Source organism: Aedes albopictus, chromosome 3 (assembly GCF_035046485.1).
Source record: "Aedes albopictus strain Foshan chromosome 3, AalbF5, whole genome shotgun sequence".
Taxonomy (NCBI): Eukaryota; Metazoa; Arthropoda; class Insecta; order Diptera; family Culicidae; genus Aedes; species Aedes albopictus.
Window position 1 is genome coordinate 317481823 of NC_085138.1, and position 20264 is coordinate 317502086.

Here is a 20264-nt window from a genome sequence, read left to right on the forward strand (position 1 = left end):
CCCCTCTAGTTTAGCTGATCCAAACATCTGCTTTTTAATAATTTTATATACGTTTACAAAATGTTCCACAAATTTGTAGAAGAACTTACTTGGAGCAAATTTGCAGAAGAAACCCTTATTGCATCTCTTATGGTTCCTCACTTATGGTTTTTTTAAGAAATTGTGTTAGGATGATCCCTGAAATCCAGTTTTCTTACAACAACTTTCAATTGGCTTCTTTAGCGGTGTTGAGATAATTCCATATTCAGAATCTGCATGCAAAACTGAGCCGAAATCCAAATTTTCATAAATTTTGGTGCCCGGGAACCTATTTAAAAATCAGTTTGAAGTTTGTATGGGAGCGATTTGTTGAATCACCCCTCGTCGCATTATGTACTGGGCGGAGCTGTCAAGCAGTTGGCCAACTGTCAAAAGGTGATTTCGAAAAATCTCTTTGAAAGCGGTTTTAGGTACCAAAATGAAGTTCTAAAAATCTGAACAAAATTATGGTGGTTCAGAAAAAGGTGCTCTTTCGTATGAAATCAAAAAATCAATACATTTTTCTTAATTTAAAAACCCAATTAAATCGTTCCTCGTAAAAACTTTGTTCTGAGCACTTTTAGAAGTATCGCATATTTTTCCCGAAGAGCTCAATGTTCTATTTCTCAAAGTAAAAAAGTTATTTGAATTTTTATTCAAGAAAACTACTTTTTTTAAATCATATCTCAAAAAGGAGCAAATGGATTTCCAATTTCCTGGATGAGTTGAAAAGATCGTACTCTGTGGTATTCATGGTGAAAAAAACTTTTTGATTGAAAAGCTTTTATGATTCTAAAAATTGTTGAAATTCAAACTTGGCGTCTTCAACAATATTACGAGTTTTTGGAAGCTCAAAAACTGCTTAGTATTGCAAAATATCGACACATAAAAAACGATTTTAATATGGATTCAGAGAAAATTCAACTCGTCTTTGTTAGATTGAAGTAGCTTCGTAAACGGAGTAGAATAACTAGCCACAGAAGTCGAATGTCGCGACTGTTCATGTGACTAACATCTAGTTTGCCACACCCTTACAGCGTCAGCAGCGGTACTAGAAGTGTCAAGTTAAATTTGTTTACCAAAACAAAAGGTCCTCTACAAGATGACCACTTAAAAATAGTAAGATATTGCAATTAAAGTTATTTAAATAATTAAATAAGAAAAGTGACTACAGCGCCATTGGAGTTCTAGTGTATTTCTATTGTAAACGGTCATCCATTTTATAAACGCTGTTTATTTATTTTGTCATCGCCATATGACACAATGACGACTGTTGGTAAGATATTATAAATGAGGGGTCAAGATGCAAAGGAGTGTAAGTGACCTTCTTCTTTTTCTTCTTTATGGCTCTACGTCCCCACTGGGACTTGGCCTGCCTCGCTTCAACTTAGTGTTCTTTGAGCACTTCCACAGTTATTAATTGAAGGGCTTCCTTTGCCTGCCATTGCATGAATTGTATATTGTGAGGCAAGCACAATGATGCACTATGCCCAGGGAGTCGAGAAAATTTTCCCGACCGGAACGGGAATCGAACCCGCCGTCTCCGTATTGGCGATCCATAGCCTTAACCACTAGGCTAACTGGAGACCCAGAGTGTAAGTGACCATTCTGTTTATTTTGAGCTGAGCATATCAAAAAATGCTTCAGATTTCAAGCTTTTAGGAACTTTTTCAAGCTTATTTTAGTATAATTATAAAAACTACAATAAATCGGAGAAAATTGGATAGATTTTGAAACACCATACATTATGTATGTGATGAAAAATTGATGATAGGCTATTACGTTAAAATTAATAAAAAAAAATCTAGAGGAACTCTTGAAGAAATACGATCGCCCGTACGAACGAAACTACTAACCGGAGTTCCGGAGATCTACTGAAAAATTTTTTGTGAGAGAGATTCTTGGTAAAAATCCTAGAAGAATTAACGGTGGAACTGCTAGGATGATTCCTGTGGAAGTTCTTAAAAACATCCTGGTGAAACTCCTACAGGAATTTGCGGTAGAGCTTATTTCCGGAGGAGCTTCTAGAGGAATTACTGGCGTAATGCCTGGAGACACCAGTAGCACACAAGTGCAACAAAAGTGTGTACGATTCCTGTATGACCAAATTTAATCATACAAAAGTTATTTGAACTCTTTTACAACAACGAGGAAATCGATGAAAATAATACAAGATTTCCCAGTACACGGAGACAAATTTCGTTCGTTTGAAACAAAAATATTCATGTTTATTCGGTAAACTGATAAAATATTTAAAACTAAAATATTAATTTTTAAAACTAACTCAATTACATATTCATTTCTACAATATCCATTGAAGAGCCCCCCGTTCCGCCGTCGATAACATAAACAAAAATCTCAAATTCCACCTGCAGCATCAAACAAGATTTCCTCTTGCAAAAAAAAGTCAAGTTTCACCAAAAGTTTCCACGATATCTCATTGATTTCGGGAGCGTATGTTATCTACACGATGTTGGCATTGAAAGTGCCACGCGGGAAGTGGGTTTTCCTAGAGAAGGAAATGACTTTGAAAATTTAATTGGAAAACAAATATTTCCGTAGGGCCGACCTGCCACAAAAAAAACATTTTTTTTTTTACATTTGTTTCTAACATAACCTGTCAGAAGATGCATGTTTGTTTCAAAAATGAATTGAATTTGCTTCAAAAGTGACGTTCGATTTGCTCCAAACAGTTTTATTTTTGTTGCCAGAACAAATTGACAATTTATTTGAGTTTACCTGAAATATTTTTGATTTTACTATGCTTTCTGCGTGTAAAACTCCTTTTATGTAGTAAATTCTAAAGGATTTCCCGGTGTAAATCCTAGAAACTTTTTCGGTTCGTTGCTGAAACTTCTGGAAGTTTTTTATAGTGGAACTCACTAGCCTAGAGGGTTTCTCGGTGAAACTCCTGCCTTTACAGGAAGATCAACTGATGGAGTTCCTAGAAAAATTTCCGGTTAATGGCTAGTTTACATTTCGTACGTACTGTGCATAAACAGAGGACAAGTAATAATTCCGCTTCAAAATTACTTGGGCGGTTCGCAGATGGCAAGTAAGGAAAAAAGTGTGACTCCAGTAACGCTTCCCGTACAAATCAAACAAAGCAGTCGCTTTTCCGCATGGAAAAATAGTCCTTGCTATTTTTCCGAAAGGAAAAGTGACATTTCGCACCAGTTGTCAAAATTACTTGCGGAAAAGAGAGGAATTTTACTTGGAAGGAGGAAATTTACTTGGGAACAGGAAACTAAGCTTAAACATCTAAACCAATTTACGGTGGAAATCTTAGAGTGGAACTACTAGACGAATTTTGTATACCTGAAGGGATTCCGGGTGGAACTCTAGGAGAAAGTCCCAGTGGAAGGGCAATATTCTATGCCATTTCTAGAGGCACTCCTGGTGAGGCTTTTAGAACAGTTCCTGGTGGAACTTCTACAATTATTTCCGGTAGATCTACAAGAGTAAATCCGCTTTACTTTAGCAGAAATTTGCAGTGGAAATTCTCAACGAACAAGGGTGGAACTCCTAGATAAAATGTCGTTGCCACTCTAGAAAAAAATCCGGATGAACTGCTGAGGGAACTTACGGTGAAACTCTTAGAGGAATTCTCGGTAGAACTTCTAGAAGAATTCCCATTGAAACTTCTACTGAAATTACCACCGTAACCAGGGGGGCAGCGAAAGGCTAAATCCCCATAGCTCACAACAAAAACACGTTCAAAATTGTTTGTGTTAAAAATTGATGCATTACACAATTGTTTACTGATTTATTTGCTATCTCCGCGTTGTCGTGTTATTTCGAACGGTTGCTCGCTAAAATGTTGATAACCTTGTGCTAGTTTTACACGTTTTACTTAAGTAATAACTAGTGGTAATGACTAAATCACAAATGTCGTGCACATCCCAGATCTGTCAGAGCAATGAGGTACAGATACAGGTGGCGCAAATAAACATTGCGAATCACTACACTGAACCCAAACATCCTCCCTAAATCGACTTCAAAGATATACGCACACGCCCTTTAACGAACATCATTCCTTTAGCGAATGATTTCCAACCGAAAGACTCTGATGTGGATGACAACCTGTCGAATGACGATCATCCTAAAACCGTATGAATTTCAAGAAGAAAACCGAATGATTAGTCATCTGGTTTTCTGATGAGTTTAATTTGGTTATCAACTGGAATGAATCTGGTTTTTGTATGGGAAGAAGAACGTTTTTCTATGCGTAATTGATCCATAAGGAGGGTTTTGTGAATGAAACAATTTGTTTATCTTTAAAGCTTTAAAGTTTATTGAAAGCCTCATGGATGAGTAAAACTTACATATTAATCTTACAAAGAACACTAATCCAGTGATGTGCTCAGTTATCGAGCGATGCGGGGAATTCGAGTTGCCAGATGTGCTGCTGAACCTGCAAATGGTGCACAAATGGAAGCTTGGGTGGGAATCTCACCGGTTCCTGTCGCTGAACCATGCGGAAGCTACAGCAAGATGCCTTCCTGAAATGTTGAAGTAGAACCCGTAATATTCGTTTATGTCCAAACAATACAATTGGGATTTTAAATTTAAAAAAAATCAATGATTTTATATTTTTAAATGATAGAACACCTTTTTCTAAGCCACTATGATTTTTTTCAGATTTTTAGAACTTTATTTTGATACCCAAAATCAATTTCAAAGAGATTTTTTCAAATCACCTTTTGACACCTGGGCAACTGCTTGACAGCTCCACCCAGTACAAAATCCAACGAGGGGTGATTCATCAAATCGCTCCCATACAAATTAAAAATTGATTTTTAACAAGGTTCCCGGGCACCAAAATTCATGAAAATTTGGATTTCGGCTCAGTTTGGCATGCAGATTCAGAACAAGGTTGTTAATCGATAAATTATCGCCGATAAGTTAACGCCAACTTTGACTTCGTTGACAGTGATTCGATAATTCGTCGTTGACGATAAATAATGCGTTGAATTATCGTTATCGTTATCGTAACTTCGATAATTTATCGAAAATTATCGAGTTAACTGTTGAATGGTGAGTGAAAAAAATGTAGTTTGAAATTTTCCTGCGGCGTGTGTATGACCAAAGTGTGGGATATTATTAATCATAGCAATTAGCTGTGCATCAACGTTACAGCCCGGAAAAAATTATGCTTGCATCTTGTTAATCAGTCGACAACATTCCTGTAGGTATTCCCGATAGAATCTTGGAAGAAATTCCAGACTTAGGTGGCAAAATCCCACTGGAATGGCGAGGAATTCTCTGGTGGAATTCCTGATGAAAGCCCTTGTTTACCTAATAAATTTACACGATGGAATCGCTGGCGAAATATTAAAGGAATTCTTGGAGGGATTTCCAGAGAAATGCCTAGTGGAACTCCCAATAAAATAGTGACAATAGAATTCTTGGAAAACTATTCGATAGAATATCTGGCACCGACAGAACTCCCAATGTATCGGAAAAGAATTCCCGTTTGAATCCGTTATTTCGAATTTCCCGATAATTCTCTGAGAATTCTCCCGATAATTCTCTGTCGAAATAATCCTTATGTAGAATCCATGGAGGTATTCCCAATGATAATTCCCGAAGGTTCATTATCTGCGATGGAAAACACAACTGTAACTTTGGAATCATTGGAGCTCTGTATGTTGCTGTCAAAGATTTTCACCCAAGATTACTATGATTGAAACTTCCATAAGTTAACTACAGTTAACTTGCGTTGATTTATCGAAGGCCGATAAATCTTGCGATAATGTATCGTCATCGCAGTGAGCGATAACGTTGAACGCAATTATCGTTATCGACGATAACGATAATTTATCGATTAACAACCTTGATTCAGAATATGAAGTTATCTCAACACCGTTAAAGAAGCCAATTGCTAATATTGTATCTTACCTTGATCGCAGTGTTCTGGCGTTATTTATTTTCATAGAAACAATGTTAAACTTTCAAAACTAAATAACCGAGGTAAAGTGCTCAATTTACCAACAATGGCTGCTGAACGGAACGAAAACTTTCAATGCGAGACCAGCGTAATCCATGCATCCTAGGCGTTTAGTAATTAGTCGATCTTTGGTGGGAAGCGCATGCGACAACTGAATGATTTGCGTTGTGGGACACGCACGTAACAAGCATCATCCAGCTCGCGGATGATCCTCGTTCGGTTTTTTTTTCATCCCACTTTCGATTGACGGTGCATACTGTGGGCGTATTAGTCAAAAGTCTATAATCAATCGACAATCATCCGGAAAAGCTGTGATTCATCCTTCGGTTGCATTAGTCATTTGAAAAAGGGCGTATCCTATTTTGGATGAGTAGGAATGATGGATCATACGTTCTGAGGAGGATGTTTTCGTTCAGTGTAGTTGTCTCTTTTGCTCTACCGCTGATCTTACACTCAAAGGCGGCTTGCACTAATGACAAGCATAAACATGTTTTTAATGTCGTTTTCGTTTTTGCGGTGGTGCTACACCGGTGCAGCACTTTTACACCGAAACTGTTCGTTTTTGATTTTCGTGCTGCACCGGTGTAGCACTTTTTCTGCACCGCTCAAGATTCAGCACTCAGAAAATCAGGAGTGTAGCAGGTGTACACCGCGTCCACCAATCAGCGTTTGCAAAATTGTAAATATTTTGGTTTTTATTCACGCACACCAATGCAACTGCGCCGAAAATGTTCGTTTTTGTAGTGGAAGGTGTAGCACGAAGCGGTGTAGCACCGCCGCAAAAACGAAAACGACATAAATTTACCATGGCAAAACATGACCATCGACCCACCAACGCTTCTTGTGTGCGTTTTGTTTCACCTCACATCAACCGGTTCGATAGCCGAGTGGTAGCGTGCGAGCCCGGTGATGTCGAGGTTTTTGGTTCGAATCCGGTTGCCATCAGAAACTTTTTTTAATTAAAAATCGAGTCCATGGTAAAGTTGAAAACATGATTCTGTTGAATTGAAACGAAACTCAGTCTGTACAAATTTAGTGGCGTTGTGTATTTAAATTAACCCTGAGAATAGTAATTTTCACCGCAAGCTGCCGTTCAGTGTATGCAACTGAATTAGTGACGTCACTAATTGAGTTGCATTTGATCAGCGGTAGAACAAAAGAGACAACTAGTGGTTTGTAATGTTTATCTGCGCCACCTGTATCTGTACCTCATTGCTGTCAGAGTGCCCAAAAGTGTCAATTTCCCAAACATGTCAAATTCATGTGGACTACGGCACATCTATTCGTGGTTCACGTCCGTGTTGCCCCGCTGACTGTAACTCTTACACAATATCATGGTGGTCCTGTGAAATCTTTTCGAATTCCCGATGACGTTTCTAGTGTTTCTAGTACGCCGTCCACAAATTTCGTAACGCTCTACGGGTGAGGCAGTACAGGCAAGCGTTACGGCCCATGCAAAAATTTTAGGATTTTCATACAAAAAAAGCGTTACGGACGCAAGAGTGGGAAAGAAGAAAATTAAGATTTAAGCGTTGCGTCATAAAGAGATGCTGCCTAGAGGAATTTCCAGTGGAACTCCTTCAAGACTTGTGGCTGAATTTTCTACAGAAATGTTTGGTGTAATATTTGGTGAAACTTAAAGAAAAAAAAACCCGATGGAACTCCTGCGAGAATTTACGGTGAAACTCCTTGAACTGGTGAAACTTCTAAAAAAAAAATTTGTAACTCATACCATATTTTTCGGTCGAACTTCTAGAGTACCGTAAACTGGGGTCAAATTGATCAGCGGGATGAAATTGATCATTTGGGTACTACATTGTAATTGCATACCAGGAACTTTTAAGCGTCGCAATGATCTCAAATCTCTTACTTCAACTAGTTCATAGATGTCTAGAGATGACTTTTATTTTTTAATTTTTTAGGAAAAGTTAGTTTTGTCTTATTTTTCAAGGAATTTGCAATGTATTTCTCACTTAGCTGAAATCATTGCTTCTAAACAATCGATTGCCATTAGGACTTCCCGTATTTTTTTTTGTTTTAACATTTTTGTGGAGCCTTTGTTGGAAAGTTATGAAGCTATTCCAAATATGAATAAGTTAATAATAAGTTCTTTTTCGAGGAAAAAGTCATTTATTGTAACAGAAATCTCTTATTTCGAAAGAAATTGCCTATCTTTAGGCGGTAAGGCGAAACTGGAAGCATTTCCTCACTTTTTGGTTTTTGATTTTTTTTATTAAATAACGGATCAATATTTTCAAAATCGGTTTTCGTGCACATGTAGAGTATGGATCAAGGTATCTTCTGATTTTTTTTCCTGTAGTAGAAAATGTTTTTCGTTTTTGCAGAAACCATTTTTGAACAAAATTTCACAAAAAAATGGTTTCTGAAAAAATGGCAAACATTTTCAACCTCAAAAAAATTCAGAAGATATCTTGATCCATACTCTACATGCTCACGAAAACCGATTTTGAGAATATTGCTTCGTTATTTAATAAAAAAATCAAAAACCGAAAAAATGACAAAATGCTTCCAGTTTCGCTTTAAGGGGAAATAACAAAATTTAATTTTGCATTTTAGGTGCCAAATTCACTAGTTGTAAGAGTTTTGACGCGTTATTTGGGTTTAGAAGAGCAAAATTAAGCGGATAAGGATTTTTTTTTAACCGATGCTTAATTGTGTACTGATCAATTTCGCCCCAAAGTGGCAGTTTCAATTTTTTGATTTTTGAAGTAATTTAACTAAAAGTTTAAATTTGTTGAACAAAATTCTGTCACATGGTTTCATGGAGATCCACTGGGTACTGATTTTACAGAAATTCTTTTGGCAATATTTGAATTGCCGCTAATGTTATCAGCAAAAGTTGTTTTAAAGTTATCAATTTGACCCCGGATTACGGTATTATTTGGTATAATAATAATCTCCAGGGGTCTCCAGTTAGCCTAGTGGTTAAGGCTATGGATCGCCAATCCGGAGACGGCGGGTTCGATTCCCGTTCCGGTCGGGAACATTTTCTCGACTCCCTGGGAATATTCGGTGGAACTGATAAAGAAATTCTATTTGGAACTTCTAAAGAAAAATTTTGGTGGAACTCCTAGAGGAATTTCCCGTAGTATTTTGAAAAGAATTTCCAGCGGAATCCCCACAGGAATTCTCGGCGGTACTCATGTTAGGAATTTCGAGTGTAACTCGTAAATGATTTCGCATCAGAATATCGAGAGGATCCCCTGGGAAACTTTCAGAAGAATTCCTTGCGGAACCTTTATAGGAATTTAAGGTGAATCTTCTAGAGCAAAGAAAAATTAATAATTTAAGGAGTTTTTAGAGAAATTCTCTTTGGAACTATTAAAGGGAATGTCTGGAGAAATTATCGAACTTCGAGAAGAATTCTCTGTGAAATTCCCACAAGAATTTCCGGTACAACTCCAGCCGGACCTCCCGGTGGAACTTCAAGGAATAATCGATGGAACTCCTAGAGAGATTCAAGCTGTAACTCCTGGGAAAATCTCCGGTGGAACTCCCAACAGGAATTCTCGGTGGGAGTCTTACAGGAGTTTCATAAAAAAAAAGACGCGGACACCGTCTTCAGCCAGAGGCTGCACAGACTGAATGAAACTTAAACACTAGACAAGGGACACACGGAGCATGCACCAGTGGATACGGAGAAGAAACTATTCTCACGAAAAGTTTCATCGCCCGGAGCGGGAATCGAACCCTCACCCCATAGCATGGTGCGATTAGAAGCTTGGTGACCCTAACCGCACGGCTACGAGGCTCCACCGAGGCTCCACGGTGGAGAACGTACATATATTCACAGAGAATCTTCAAGTGAACTTTTAGTTGAAACTTTGAGAAGAATTCCCAGTGGATCTCCTAGAGAAATGATTTGTGGAACTAAAAAAAAAAAAATAGTGGAACTCCCAGAAAAATTTTCTTCGGAACTCCTACGGGAATGCCTAACGGTACTCCTAAAGAAACTCACGGTGGAACAGCTAGAGTATGTTCCTCAGGAACTCCTAGAGATAGTCCCGTTGGAACTTTGAGAACATTTATCATTGGAACTTCCAAAGAAATTGCCGGCTGGTGGAATTTCGAGAAAATTTTTCTATGCTTCTTCGATTTGCATTGATTTCGATTGAATCTTCTGGTGGCATTCCTGGAAGAATTCCTGGTGGGACTACTGGATGAATTCCTTGTCTTGAAAGGTTCCACATGGCCCAATGGAACATCTAGAGGAATTCCTGATGATACTGTTAAAGGAACTTCTGATAGTACTCCCAAAGTAATTTCAGCTGAAGCTCCTCCTAAAGAAATATTATGTGGAGCTGGAGCTGGAGGATTTCTGTTTGAATTCCTTGAGAAACTCCTTGTGGAAGTTCGGAAAGAATTTCTGGTAGAATTTTTGCTGCAATTCCCAGTGAAATGGCCTGACAAAAATACTATTAAAAACATTTATTGGTGATGCGGCGTGAGCATATTTGTAACACCTAAAGGAATTCCTGGTGGAAGTGCTAAAAGAATTCCCGGTAGAACTCCCTCAGAGATTCAACGCGGAGTTCCTGCCTGATATGCAAGTGGAACACCCAGAGTAATAATCGATGAAACTCTTACAGAAATGCTGGGTGAAATCCAAACATAAATTCCCGGTTGTACTCCAAGAGGATGTTCATGTTGAACTCCTTGAAGAATTTCTTGATGATACTGTTATAGGAAGTTTCGGTGCAACTTCGAGAACAATTCCCAGTGGAATTCCTACAGGATATTCTGCTGGAACTCCTGCCGGAATTCTATGAAATTCTTAGAAAAATTCTCTTTGGAACTACTAAAAGAATTTCCGGTGGAATGGCTACTGAAATTTCGAATTACCACAAAACTTATCGACAGAACTCCTGTAGGAATTATTAGTGGAATTTCAATAGGAACTTTCGGTGGCACTTTTAGAGGAATCAAAGGTGAAACTCCTAGAGAAATTTTCAGTAATTTTTTTTCTTGAGAAATTCCAGAATAAGCTTTCCGGCGAAACTGCTTGAAGAATTTCAGGTGGAATTCTTGGAAGAATTCCTGCGGAAACTTCGAAAATAAATCCCAGTGGAACTCCCACGAAAATTCGCGGCCGAACTACAACGGGAATTCCAAGTGGAATTCCTGAAGGATTTCCTGGAGAAACATCTAGAGGGATTTTTGGTAGTTCTCTTGGAAGAATTTCCGGTGGAAACTGCTAAAAGAATTTCTGGTGGAACATGCTGTAGAATTCCCGTTAAAACTTACACTGACGCAATTGCTGGAGAAATTTTCAGACCATTCCAAAAGAAATCCCCGGGTAAATTCCTGGAGAAATGCCGGAAAGGATCCATAGAGGAATTCCTGTTTGAATTCTCGACCGAATCCAAATTCTCGAAGCAATTTCTGAAGGATTCCCAGAAAAAGTTTGGAGAAAGCCTTGGAGAAATTATGAAAGAAACCATTGTAAAAAATTTTGGCGAAACCCCTACCTAGTTACCTAGTTAAATTCCGAAAGAAATCTCTCAGGGAATTGCTCAGAAGATCCCAAGAGGAGTTCCAGAAGGAATCCTCTGATAAGCCCTGAAACAATATTTAGACTAATAACTCAAGGAATTTTCAAAAAATAAAAAATCCGAAAGAAATTCCTGGAGAATTCCCAGGAAAGAAACCTTTGGAAAAATTCCAAAAGAAGACATTAGAGTAATTTTTGGCTAATCCCAACAAAAAATCCCAGAAGGAACCTTCGGATAAACCCTGAAATAATCCGGATAAGTCCTGTAGGATTTCTAGAAGAAAAAAAAGAATCTCTGAATGTATTCCTAAGAGAATCGCAGGAGGAATTCCTGACCGGAATTTCCTGCGAGAACTCCAGGAACATCGTTGAAAGCATTCTTGGATACATATCCCTAAGGGATACCTGAACGAATCCATGGAGAAATTCCAGAAAAATTTCGAAAGTATTTTTGGAGGAATCTCTGGAAATACACTGGAAGTAACACTGGATTATTTCCTAGTAGATTGCCAAGAGAAATTCCCGAAGGAAACCCTGAAGGAATTTATGAAAGAATAATTGGAAGAATCCCATAGAGAATCACTGAAAAAATCCTAGGTAAATTTCGGGAGAAATCACTGGCAGAATTCCTGAAGGAATCACAAAAGGGACTCCTGCAAAAACCCAAGGAGAAATGTCTGAGGGACTCCTTGGAGGAGTTCCTCTAAAAGAATCCTTAGATCCCTAATTATCATGAAAATCCTTCTAGAAATTGGGAAAGTCTCTTAAATAAAGACAAATCAATCGATCAATTCTAGAAGTTTCAGAAGAAATTTCACGAGAAATGCCTGAAAGAATCCCAGGAAGACATCCCGAAGGAATCCCGAGAAGAATTCGTGAAGTCATCCTAAAAGAGTTCAAGGAGAAATTCCCAGATGGAATTGCTGAAAGAATTACCGAATGAATATCTGGGAAATTCAGAAAGGAATTACTGGCGGCAGCATATCTTAAGAAAGCACAAGGCGATATCTTGAAAAAATCCTAGGAGGAATTTCTAAGGAATCTATGGAAGAATCCCGACATTCTAGAAGGAATTGCGCGATGAATTCTTGAGGAATCGTAGGAGAACTTCATCAAGGAATCGCAGGATAAAATTCTTAAGGATACATTGTCCCAAGATGAACTACTGAAGAAATCCTAAGAGAAATTCCGGAAGAAATCCTTTGAAGAATTCCAGAAGAAATCCCAGAAAGAATTACTGCAGGAACCTCGGGAGACATTTTGAACGAATATTAAGAGGATATCCTGAAAAAAACAAGAAGAATTCCGAAGATATCCCAGGAGGAATTTGACAGTTAACCTCCGTAGTGTTCCGGAAGAATCCTAGTAAGAATTCCCAAAAAAAAACATACATGAACCTCTGCAGAAATCCCCCCAGTAGAAATTTTTGAAACACTTCCTGGAAATATTCCTGAAGTAATACGATCAGAAACCTGTTGTAGAATTTGTTGAGAAATCCCTAGAGGATTTCCTAAAGGAATTCCTGAATGAATCCGAGGAGGCACTCCTGTAGAAATCCTAAAAGGAATTTATATACCTATATAAAATCCGCTTTCGTTACACACTGTCGCCCAGCATGCACAACCTGCCGGCACGGTAGTCGGGATGCGAAAGAGGATGATGTGAACTCTCCCGCGCGAAAGACGCCACCGCTTTGAGGTTGGTATTGGTGTGCTACCAATGCTTTGACAGATCAGCCGAATGGTAACGTGTCGTATGGTAGAGATGCTCAATATGTAATTCTCCTCGAAACTTAGCAATTACCATCTCACAATATAGAAATTCTAAAAGGAGTTTCTTAAGCAAGCCTTATTCCTGAAGGAATCTTGAAAAATCTCAGAAGGAATTTCTGAAAGAATCCCATGAGGAATTCCGAAAGTAAGCTCAGGAGACAGAATATAAACCAGATGGAATTCCTGAAAGAATCCCCAGAGGAATTCTTCTAGAAATTTCTCTAGAAACCCCAGGAGGAATTCCTGGTGAAATCCCAAGAAGGAATCCCTGGAACAGCTCGTGAAGACATCTTTGAAAAAAAATAAGAAATAATTACTGAAGGATTTTATGAAAGAATGACTGGAGGGCGGAGGTGAACCAACCATTTGGTTGAAAGCCTCTTGAATAAAGACAAATAAATAAAATAAATAATGACTGGAGGAATTCCGGAACGAATCACTAAAAGAACTACTGAAGGAGCTTAACAAAAATCTTAAGAGGAATGTCTAAGGTGTTCTTGGAGGAATTTCTTAAAGAATTCCTAGCTAATAATAACATTTTTTTCTAGAAATTCCAGGAGAAATTCCTGAAAGAATCCCGTTCGAGAAGCAATTTTAAACTAATCTCGGGAGGAATTCTTGAAGGAATCACTGAAAAAAATACTCATGGAATACCTGGGAAATTCCAGAAGGAAAAACTGGCTGCACTTTTGAAAAAAAAAGCAAAAGAGAGACTCCTGCAAAAATCCTAGGAGGAATCTTAGGAAGAATCTGTGAAAAAAAATCTGGAGTAATCCCAGGATGAATTCTTGAAAAAAAAACTGGATAAATTCCTGATAAATCACAGGACTTCCTCAAGGAATCGCAGGAAGGATAAATTCCGGAATGAGCCCCAAGATGTACTGCTGAAGAAATCCTTGGGGTAATTCCGGAATAATTCCGAGAATGAATTCCTTAAGAGTGCCCAGGAGAAATTTAAGAAGGAAACTCACAAGGAATCCTAGGAGGAATTCCGAAAAAAAATACTTCTTGAAGGAATTCCGGAGAAATCTCTGGCAGTATGCCAGAAAGGGACTTCCAGGAAGAATTACTAAAGGAATTCAAGGAGGAATTTCTACTAGAATCTCAAAATGATTTCCTAAAAAATCCCAAGAAGAATTCCAAAGACTTCCCGGGTGGAATTTCAGAAGTAATCTCAGTATGGATTCTCGGAAAAATCTCAGTAGGAATACCCAGAAGAATCCTAGTAGGAATTCCTGAAAGAAATTTCAGGAAAAAAATCATGAAGGAATAACTGGAGCAATTTCTAAAGAAATCACTGAAAGAACTATTGAAAGAATCTTTGGGAAATTCCGAAAGGAATTACTGGCAGAATTCCTTGAAGAATCACAAGAGGAGCTCCTGCAAAAATCCTAAGAGGAATTCCTGAAGGAGTTCTTGGAGGAATTTCCAAAAGAACTCCAAGATCCCTAATTCTCATAGGAATTCTTTTAAAAATCTGAGGTGAACCAGCCAAGGGCTGAAAGCCTCTTAAATGAAGCTAATAATAATAGTAATTATTCAATAAATTCCAAGAGAAATTCCTGAAAGAATACCATTCGTAAATCAATTCTAAAAGAGTCCCAGGAGGAATTCCTGAGGGAATCACTGCAGTAAAACGATCAGAAATTCCTGAAGCAACCCCTTGAAGAATTTGTGAAGGAATCCCTGGAGGATTTCTTGAATGAATCCGAGGAGGAATTCCTGTAGAAATTCTAAGAGAAATTTCTGAAGAAAGCCTAAGAGGAATTCCTGAAGGATCCCCAGTTGTAGGAAACCTGAAAAAATCCCAGAAGGAATTTCAGAAAGAAACCCAGGTGGAATTCTGGAAGCTATTTCTGAGGAAATCCCAAGAAGAATTCCTGAAGAAATACTAAGAGAAATTGCAGAAGACATTCCAGGAGAAATTCCTGATATTTCAGTACGAATTCCTGAAAGAATCCCAAGATGAATTCGTGAGGGAATCTCAGGATGAATTCCTGAATGAAATCCAAGAGAAAGTCTAGAATGAATCCCAGTACTGGGAATTTGTGGAGGAATTTCGGGAGGAATCCCATTGGGAATTCCGGGAGGAATCCCGTTAGGAATTCCTGGAGGAATCTCAGGAGAAATTTCTGAAAATCTTGAGAAATTCTTGAGGTAAATTCCTGAAAGAATCCTTAGCAAAAATTGACAAGGAATTATTGTCAAACTCGTGCAGGAAATCCTTTGAGGAATCGCTAGTAGAATTCACTGCCCGAATAAAAAATACAGTAGAAAAACCGAACGTTGTATTGTAACAGTACTATTTAAAACAATATTTTTACAATAGACACCACTGTAAAAATAAAAATTGTAAATAAGATTTTTACAATATACTATACGGGTGGTTAAGTATCGAAACAATATAAAAAAATATTTTTCTCCATATATATTTTTTTTTCAAAACCATACATTATATTGTAAATGAATTGTTATAAATACTGATACGTGGGTTTTAATGAACCGTACATTGTATGGTACACATATGGTTTCAAACAATAAAATGTACCGTAAATATATAGTTTTTAATTGTAGTTTCACTACTGGTTATACATTTAATAAAATGGTTTTGGAATGGTTCTCTTTTGTTATGTTGTATTGGTTTAAATTACATAAACCATATAATGTTATATTATCTTGTCATTTTCCTCCTGTTAATGGCATCTTAGGCTTACTAGCATTATGAGAATGCGCTTTGGGAATTCTCCAGAGCGTTTTGGATAACCCTTCATATATTGGCTCGCCCACGTTCAAGTCTGAGTCGAGGTCTGAGTAGTCTCTGATTGTATTTACAGTTGAAGCTTAGGCTCCCATGCCCCACCAGCCAGATAACCGGGTTTCGCAAACTAAGCATTATTTGTGGCAACACTTTGAGCGGCATGTTGGAACTATGCCGAGCGCGCTAAGTATTATTAGACCACTAATGTAGTTGCATGAAGTGGGTGATGAGGTACATAAGTATCATTACAGCGTGCTTAACCGTTATTGCAATATTGAGGCTCCAGTTTGACTAAAGTTTGAAATACACGGGGAAATACATAACAACTCATGAGAAAACTGTCTGAAGTTCGATTCAAGTAAAAGTTAGGTTAAAAAGCGAACCCACAGACGAACCTATATTAGAATTTCTTTCAGTTATCAGTCCAGTCCATTTGTTAAAGATGGCTCTACGTCAAAGATATTCCTCTCGTATTCGTATTCCTCTCATCGCACTCTACATACCTAGCCCGCCATATCTCTTGGATCTGCAGTTCTTAAGACATCTGGTTTACTACTTATTTAAACATTTTATTGACTTTAAATTGATGTTTCAATTTATTCACTTTTTTTCTTTCCTTTCCTTTGCATCAAAAAAGTCACAAACATCAACAAAACAAAACACGGAAAAAATCTAAAACTGAATAAATAATTAAAAATGCACGGAAAAATAATGTTTCGGAAAAGTGAATGGTTCAAACGTAAGAAAAACAATATAATATAGTGTTACATAAAAATCGAATGTAAATGTACAGTAGCTACAATGTGCGAAGCTTTTAGCGAACCATTTCATTACAATATACATTATTGTAGCTGGTACACTGTATGGTGCAGGAATGGTTTTCACCAAACACCCTATGGTTAGTTTTTATCCGGGTGGTGAAATCCCTAAATAAATCCCCGAATGAAACCCTAAAATAATAACTAGAGGAATCCTCGGAAAAAGTCCTGAAGTAATCATTCATGAAGGAAGCATTTGAGAAATTTCTGGAGGTATTTTTATAGAGAAATGCTCATTTGAATTCCAGGACTCCCTGGAGAAATTTTTAAAGAAATTACCTTGAGAAATTAACAAAAAAAATCCCAAACACTAGCAGTAAACGTTGGTTTTGGAAATATATATCCTTCTCACTCTCTATCGGAACCGGTTCGCATATTTACAGCCCAAAACACGAAAAATATGCCATATTTGACCAAATATTTCATTGAGATTGAGAATTTATTCGTTCGCTGGATTTCGTGCATTTACTTTTGTATCAACACATTTCCAGTTTTCCTCACCTAACTTTTGAAAAGGACGTATGAAAAAAAACGGAGTTTTCTTTTTCAACAAATCATAGTTTGAAAACGATTTGTCGGATTGAAATGATGTCTCCCAAGATGTTTTAGGATATTTGAAGGACTTATAAAAAAAATACACCGAGAGTAATATTCATTGTGGATCCATATTGCATGCTATATAATTTCAAATTTCCAAAAACCTTTACACTTAGATTTTTTATTATTTTGCTATAAAAATATAGATTTTTCGGAAATTCTTTTTCTAAAATTCCATCCAATCCACAGAGATCGCCATCGTTGCCTACGAGCCGGATGACATGGTAAAGGAAAAGAAGATGATCACCCTCACCAACGAAGTGATTCCCTTCTACCTGACCAAGCTGAACGTGATCGCCAAGGAGAACAATGGCCACCTGGTGCTGGGCAAACCGACCTGGGCCGATGTGTACTTCGCCGGCATTCTGGACTATCTGAACTACCTCACCAAGACCGATCTGCTGACCAACTTCCCCCAGCTGCAGGAGGTCGTGAACAAGGTGGTGGAAAACGAGAACGTCAAGGCGTACATTGCCAAGAGACCGGTGACTGAAGTCTAAGACAACCGCCCCTAAAAGAATATACTGAATATAAACTCGAATGGGATTACGATTGAACGCTACGCCATTTTTGTGCTGTTTTAGCTTGTAGGGATATAAGTCGCGCGAAAGAACCAAGAAACCAAGGTCTGGGAAGGAATTGTATCTATTCCTGCCATGATGGTGGCATCTTTTATGAAACCGTATTTCACTAATTGAACGTTGTACATCTCCACAGTAAGAGAATATCTAGATTCTAGTCCAATACATAGTTCGTACGTTTAAGGTGTTAAGAAATATTTTAAGTTGTCCGTAAGAGCAAGGTCGAGATCGAGAGAATACATATTGTGTGTAAAGTCCAAATCGAAACTAACGAACTGGTGTTTTACTTTGAGTTCCGAAAAAACAACGGTTTTAGCCCGATAAACATACACATATTCTCTCCTCTCCTCTTCTTGGCGTAACGTCCTCACTGGGACAAAGCCTGCTTCTCAGCTTAGTGTTCTATGAGCACTTCCACAGTTATTAACTGAGAGCTTCCTCTGCCAATGACCATTTTGCATGCGTATATCGTGTGGCAGGCACGAAGATACTCTATGCCCAAGGAAGTCAAGGAAATTTCCTTTACGAAAAGATCCTGGACCGACCGGGAATCGAACCCGTCACCCTCAGCATGGTCATGCTGAATACCCGTGCGTTTACCGCCTCGGCTATATGGGCCCCAATACACATATTCTAAGTTACACTAAATGCTTTTGGTTGAACCTATGTTACTAAAATGGAACATTACAAATGCACGATGCAATATAACATCACAAATTCACGCATACAACACAAAACCATACACGAAAAAAAATCATTGTAGTTTGAATCAACAAATATTTGAATGCTAAATAATTAGAAGTTTCGAACTAAGCTTTGTTGTAATTCACCAGAAATTAAGGTTTAGTTATCACAAAACTGCGGCCCGCGGGCCTCATGCGGCCCTCGTGAAGGTTTTGTGCGGCCCGCGAACTGATTTTAAAGTTAATTAGAATGTGGCCCGTTGGTAGGCACCATAATCAAGGTTGTTAATCTATAAATTATCGTCATCGCAGATAAAGTTAACGTCTGTTATCGTTTATCGTCGATAACGATAACGTCTTCAGCAGACGGATTCGTCATCGGCGATACAGTTAACTGTTGAAATTATCGACTCGATTATGTCTCCGGAAAAAAATCTTCGCGGTCTGAATCATTGTTGATGCCGTCACTAGGGTAACTAGATTTATCGCAAAATGATCGAAAGTACGCTGATCTTCGCGTTGATTCATAGTTTGATTATCGTTATCGAGAAATTATCGAGCAATCTTTATCGTTTTCGAGTTTGCGTTAAGTTAACTGTCGATAATTTATCGGTTAACAACCTTGACCATAATGACAATAAGAAATTTTGACATATTTTTATATATGTAAGGGAATAAATAACAGGTTTATCGATACCACAGACAAACAGACGTAACACTTGCGAAATTTCCGTCGACCACGCTTTTAACGATCATTTTAAATTTTCATAGTTGTGGCTTTCACAACCAGAGGCGCGCGCATCGTTTTTTTATGCGTTTGACGTTTCACACTAGCGCCTTCTGTTGACGATAATGCACAACACAGTGATTCGTGCAACTTTTCCACCAGGTGATGGTAGTGTGAACAGGGCGATGGATTTGCATGAAAATCGTTCAAGGTGTTACGTCTGTTTGTCTGTGTCGATACTTTTATTGAAAACTTCTTCATGAAAAAGTTTCCAACAGAAGTAATAACTAACTACAACACTTTTCTGAATCAGTATTCAGAATCCTAAATCCTGATCCTGATCCAGATCCTGAATATATTCAGCTTCTAGAAGTCTAAATAACTAATACATTTTCTCAAAATACTGAGTTTTACTCATCTTCACATACCAAGTAATGATTTTTCGTCTTAAATCACAGTTTAGAGATTATTAAAAGTTTTTCAAACTAAAGTTATTTGAAGCATTTGTCAATTTTACAACAGTATTCTTAAGAAAATTTATTTTGTTCAAACTTTGTTTTTGAATATTTTTGTATTATTTTTAACATCAGTCACTATATATATACAGTCTGGCGAATAGAAAATCCTAAGAACCGGCAGCAGGAGCATATACTGCCAACACTAGGAAGAGTTCAAGCTTTCGACAGACTTCGTGTTTTCAGAACAGCAAATTATTATCTTTACGGATACAATACTCCCCTCGTATTTAAGCTCTCTCGAAATGTCACGTTCAATTGGCTCCGATAGTTCTATCCGCCAGACTGTATATATAGTGACTGTACTTTTAACTACAGTAGACGTTCGATAAC

The 20264-nt window shown here is 37.8% G+C and overlaps 1 protein-coding gene across 1 annotated transcript in view; it reads left to right on the plus strand.

The window, feature by feature from the left end:
* Nucleotides 1-18277, plus strand: part of LOC109401280 (glutathione S-transferase) — a 45159-nt gene extending 26882 nt beyond the window's left edge. Inside the window, exon 7 of the mRNA XM_062858022.1 lies at nucleotides 17615-18277. Within this exon, the coding sequence (XP_062714006.1) occupies nucleotides 17615-17925 (311 nt within the window). The 3' untranslated portion in view covers nucleotides 17926-18277. The remainder of the gene's footprint in view (nucleotides 1-17614) is intronic.
* The last annotated feature ends 1987 nt before the right edge of the window (nucleotides 18278-20264 follow it).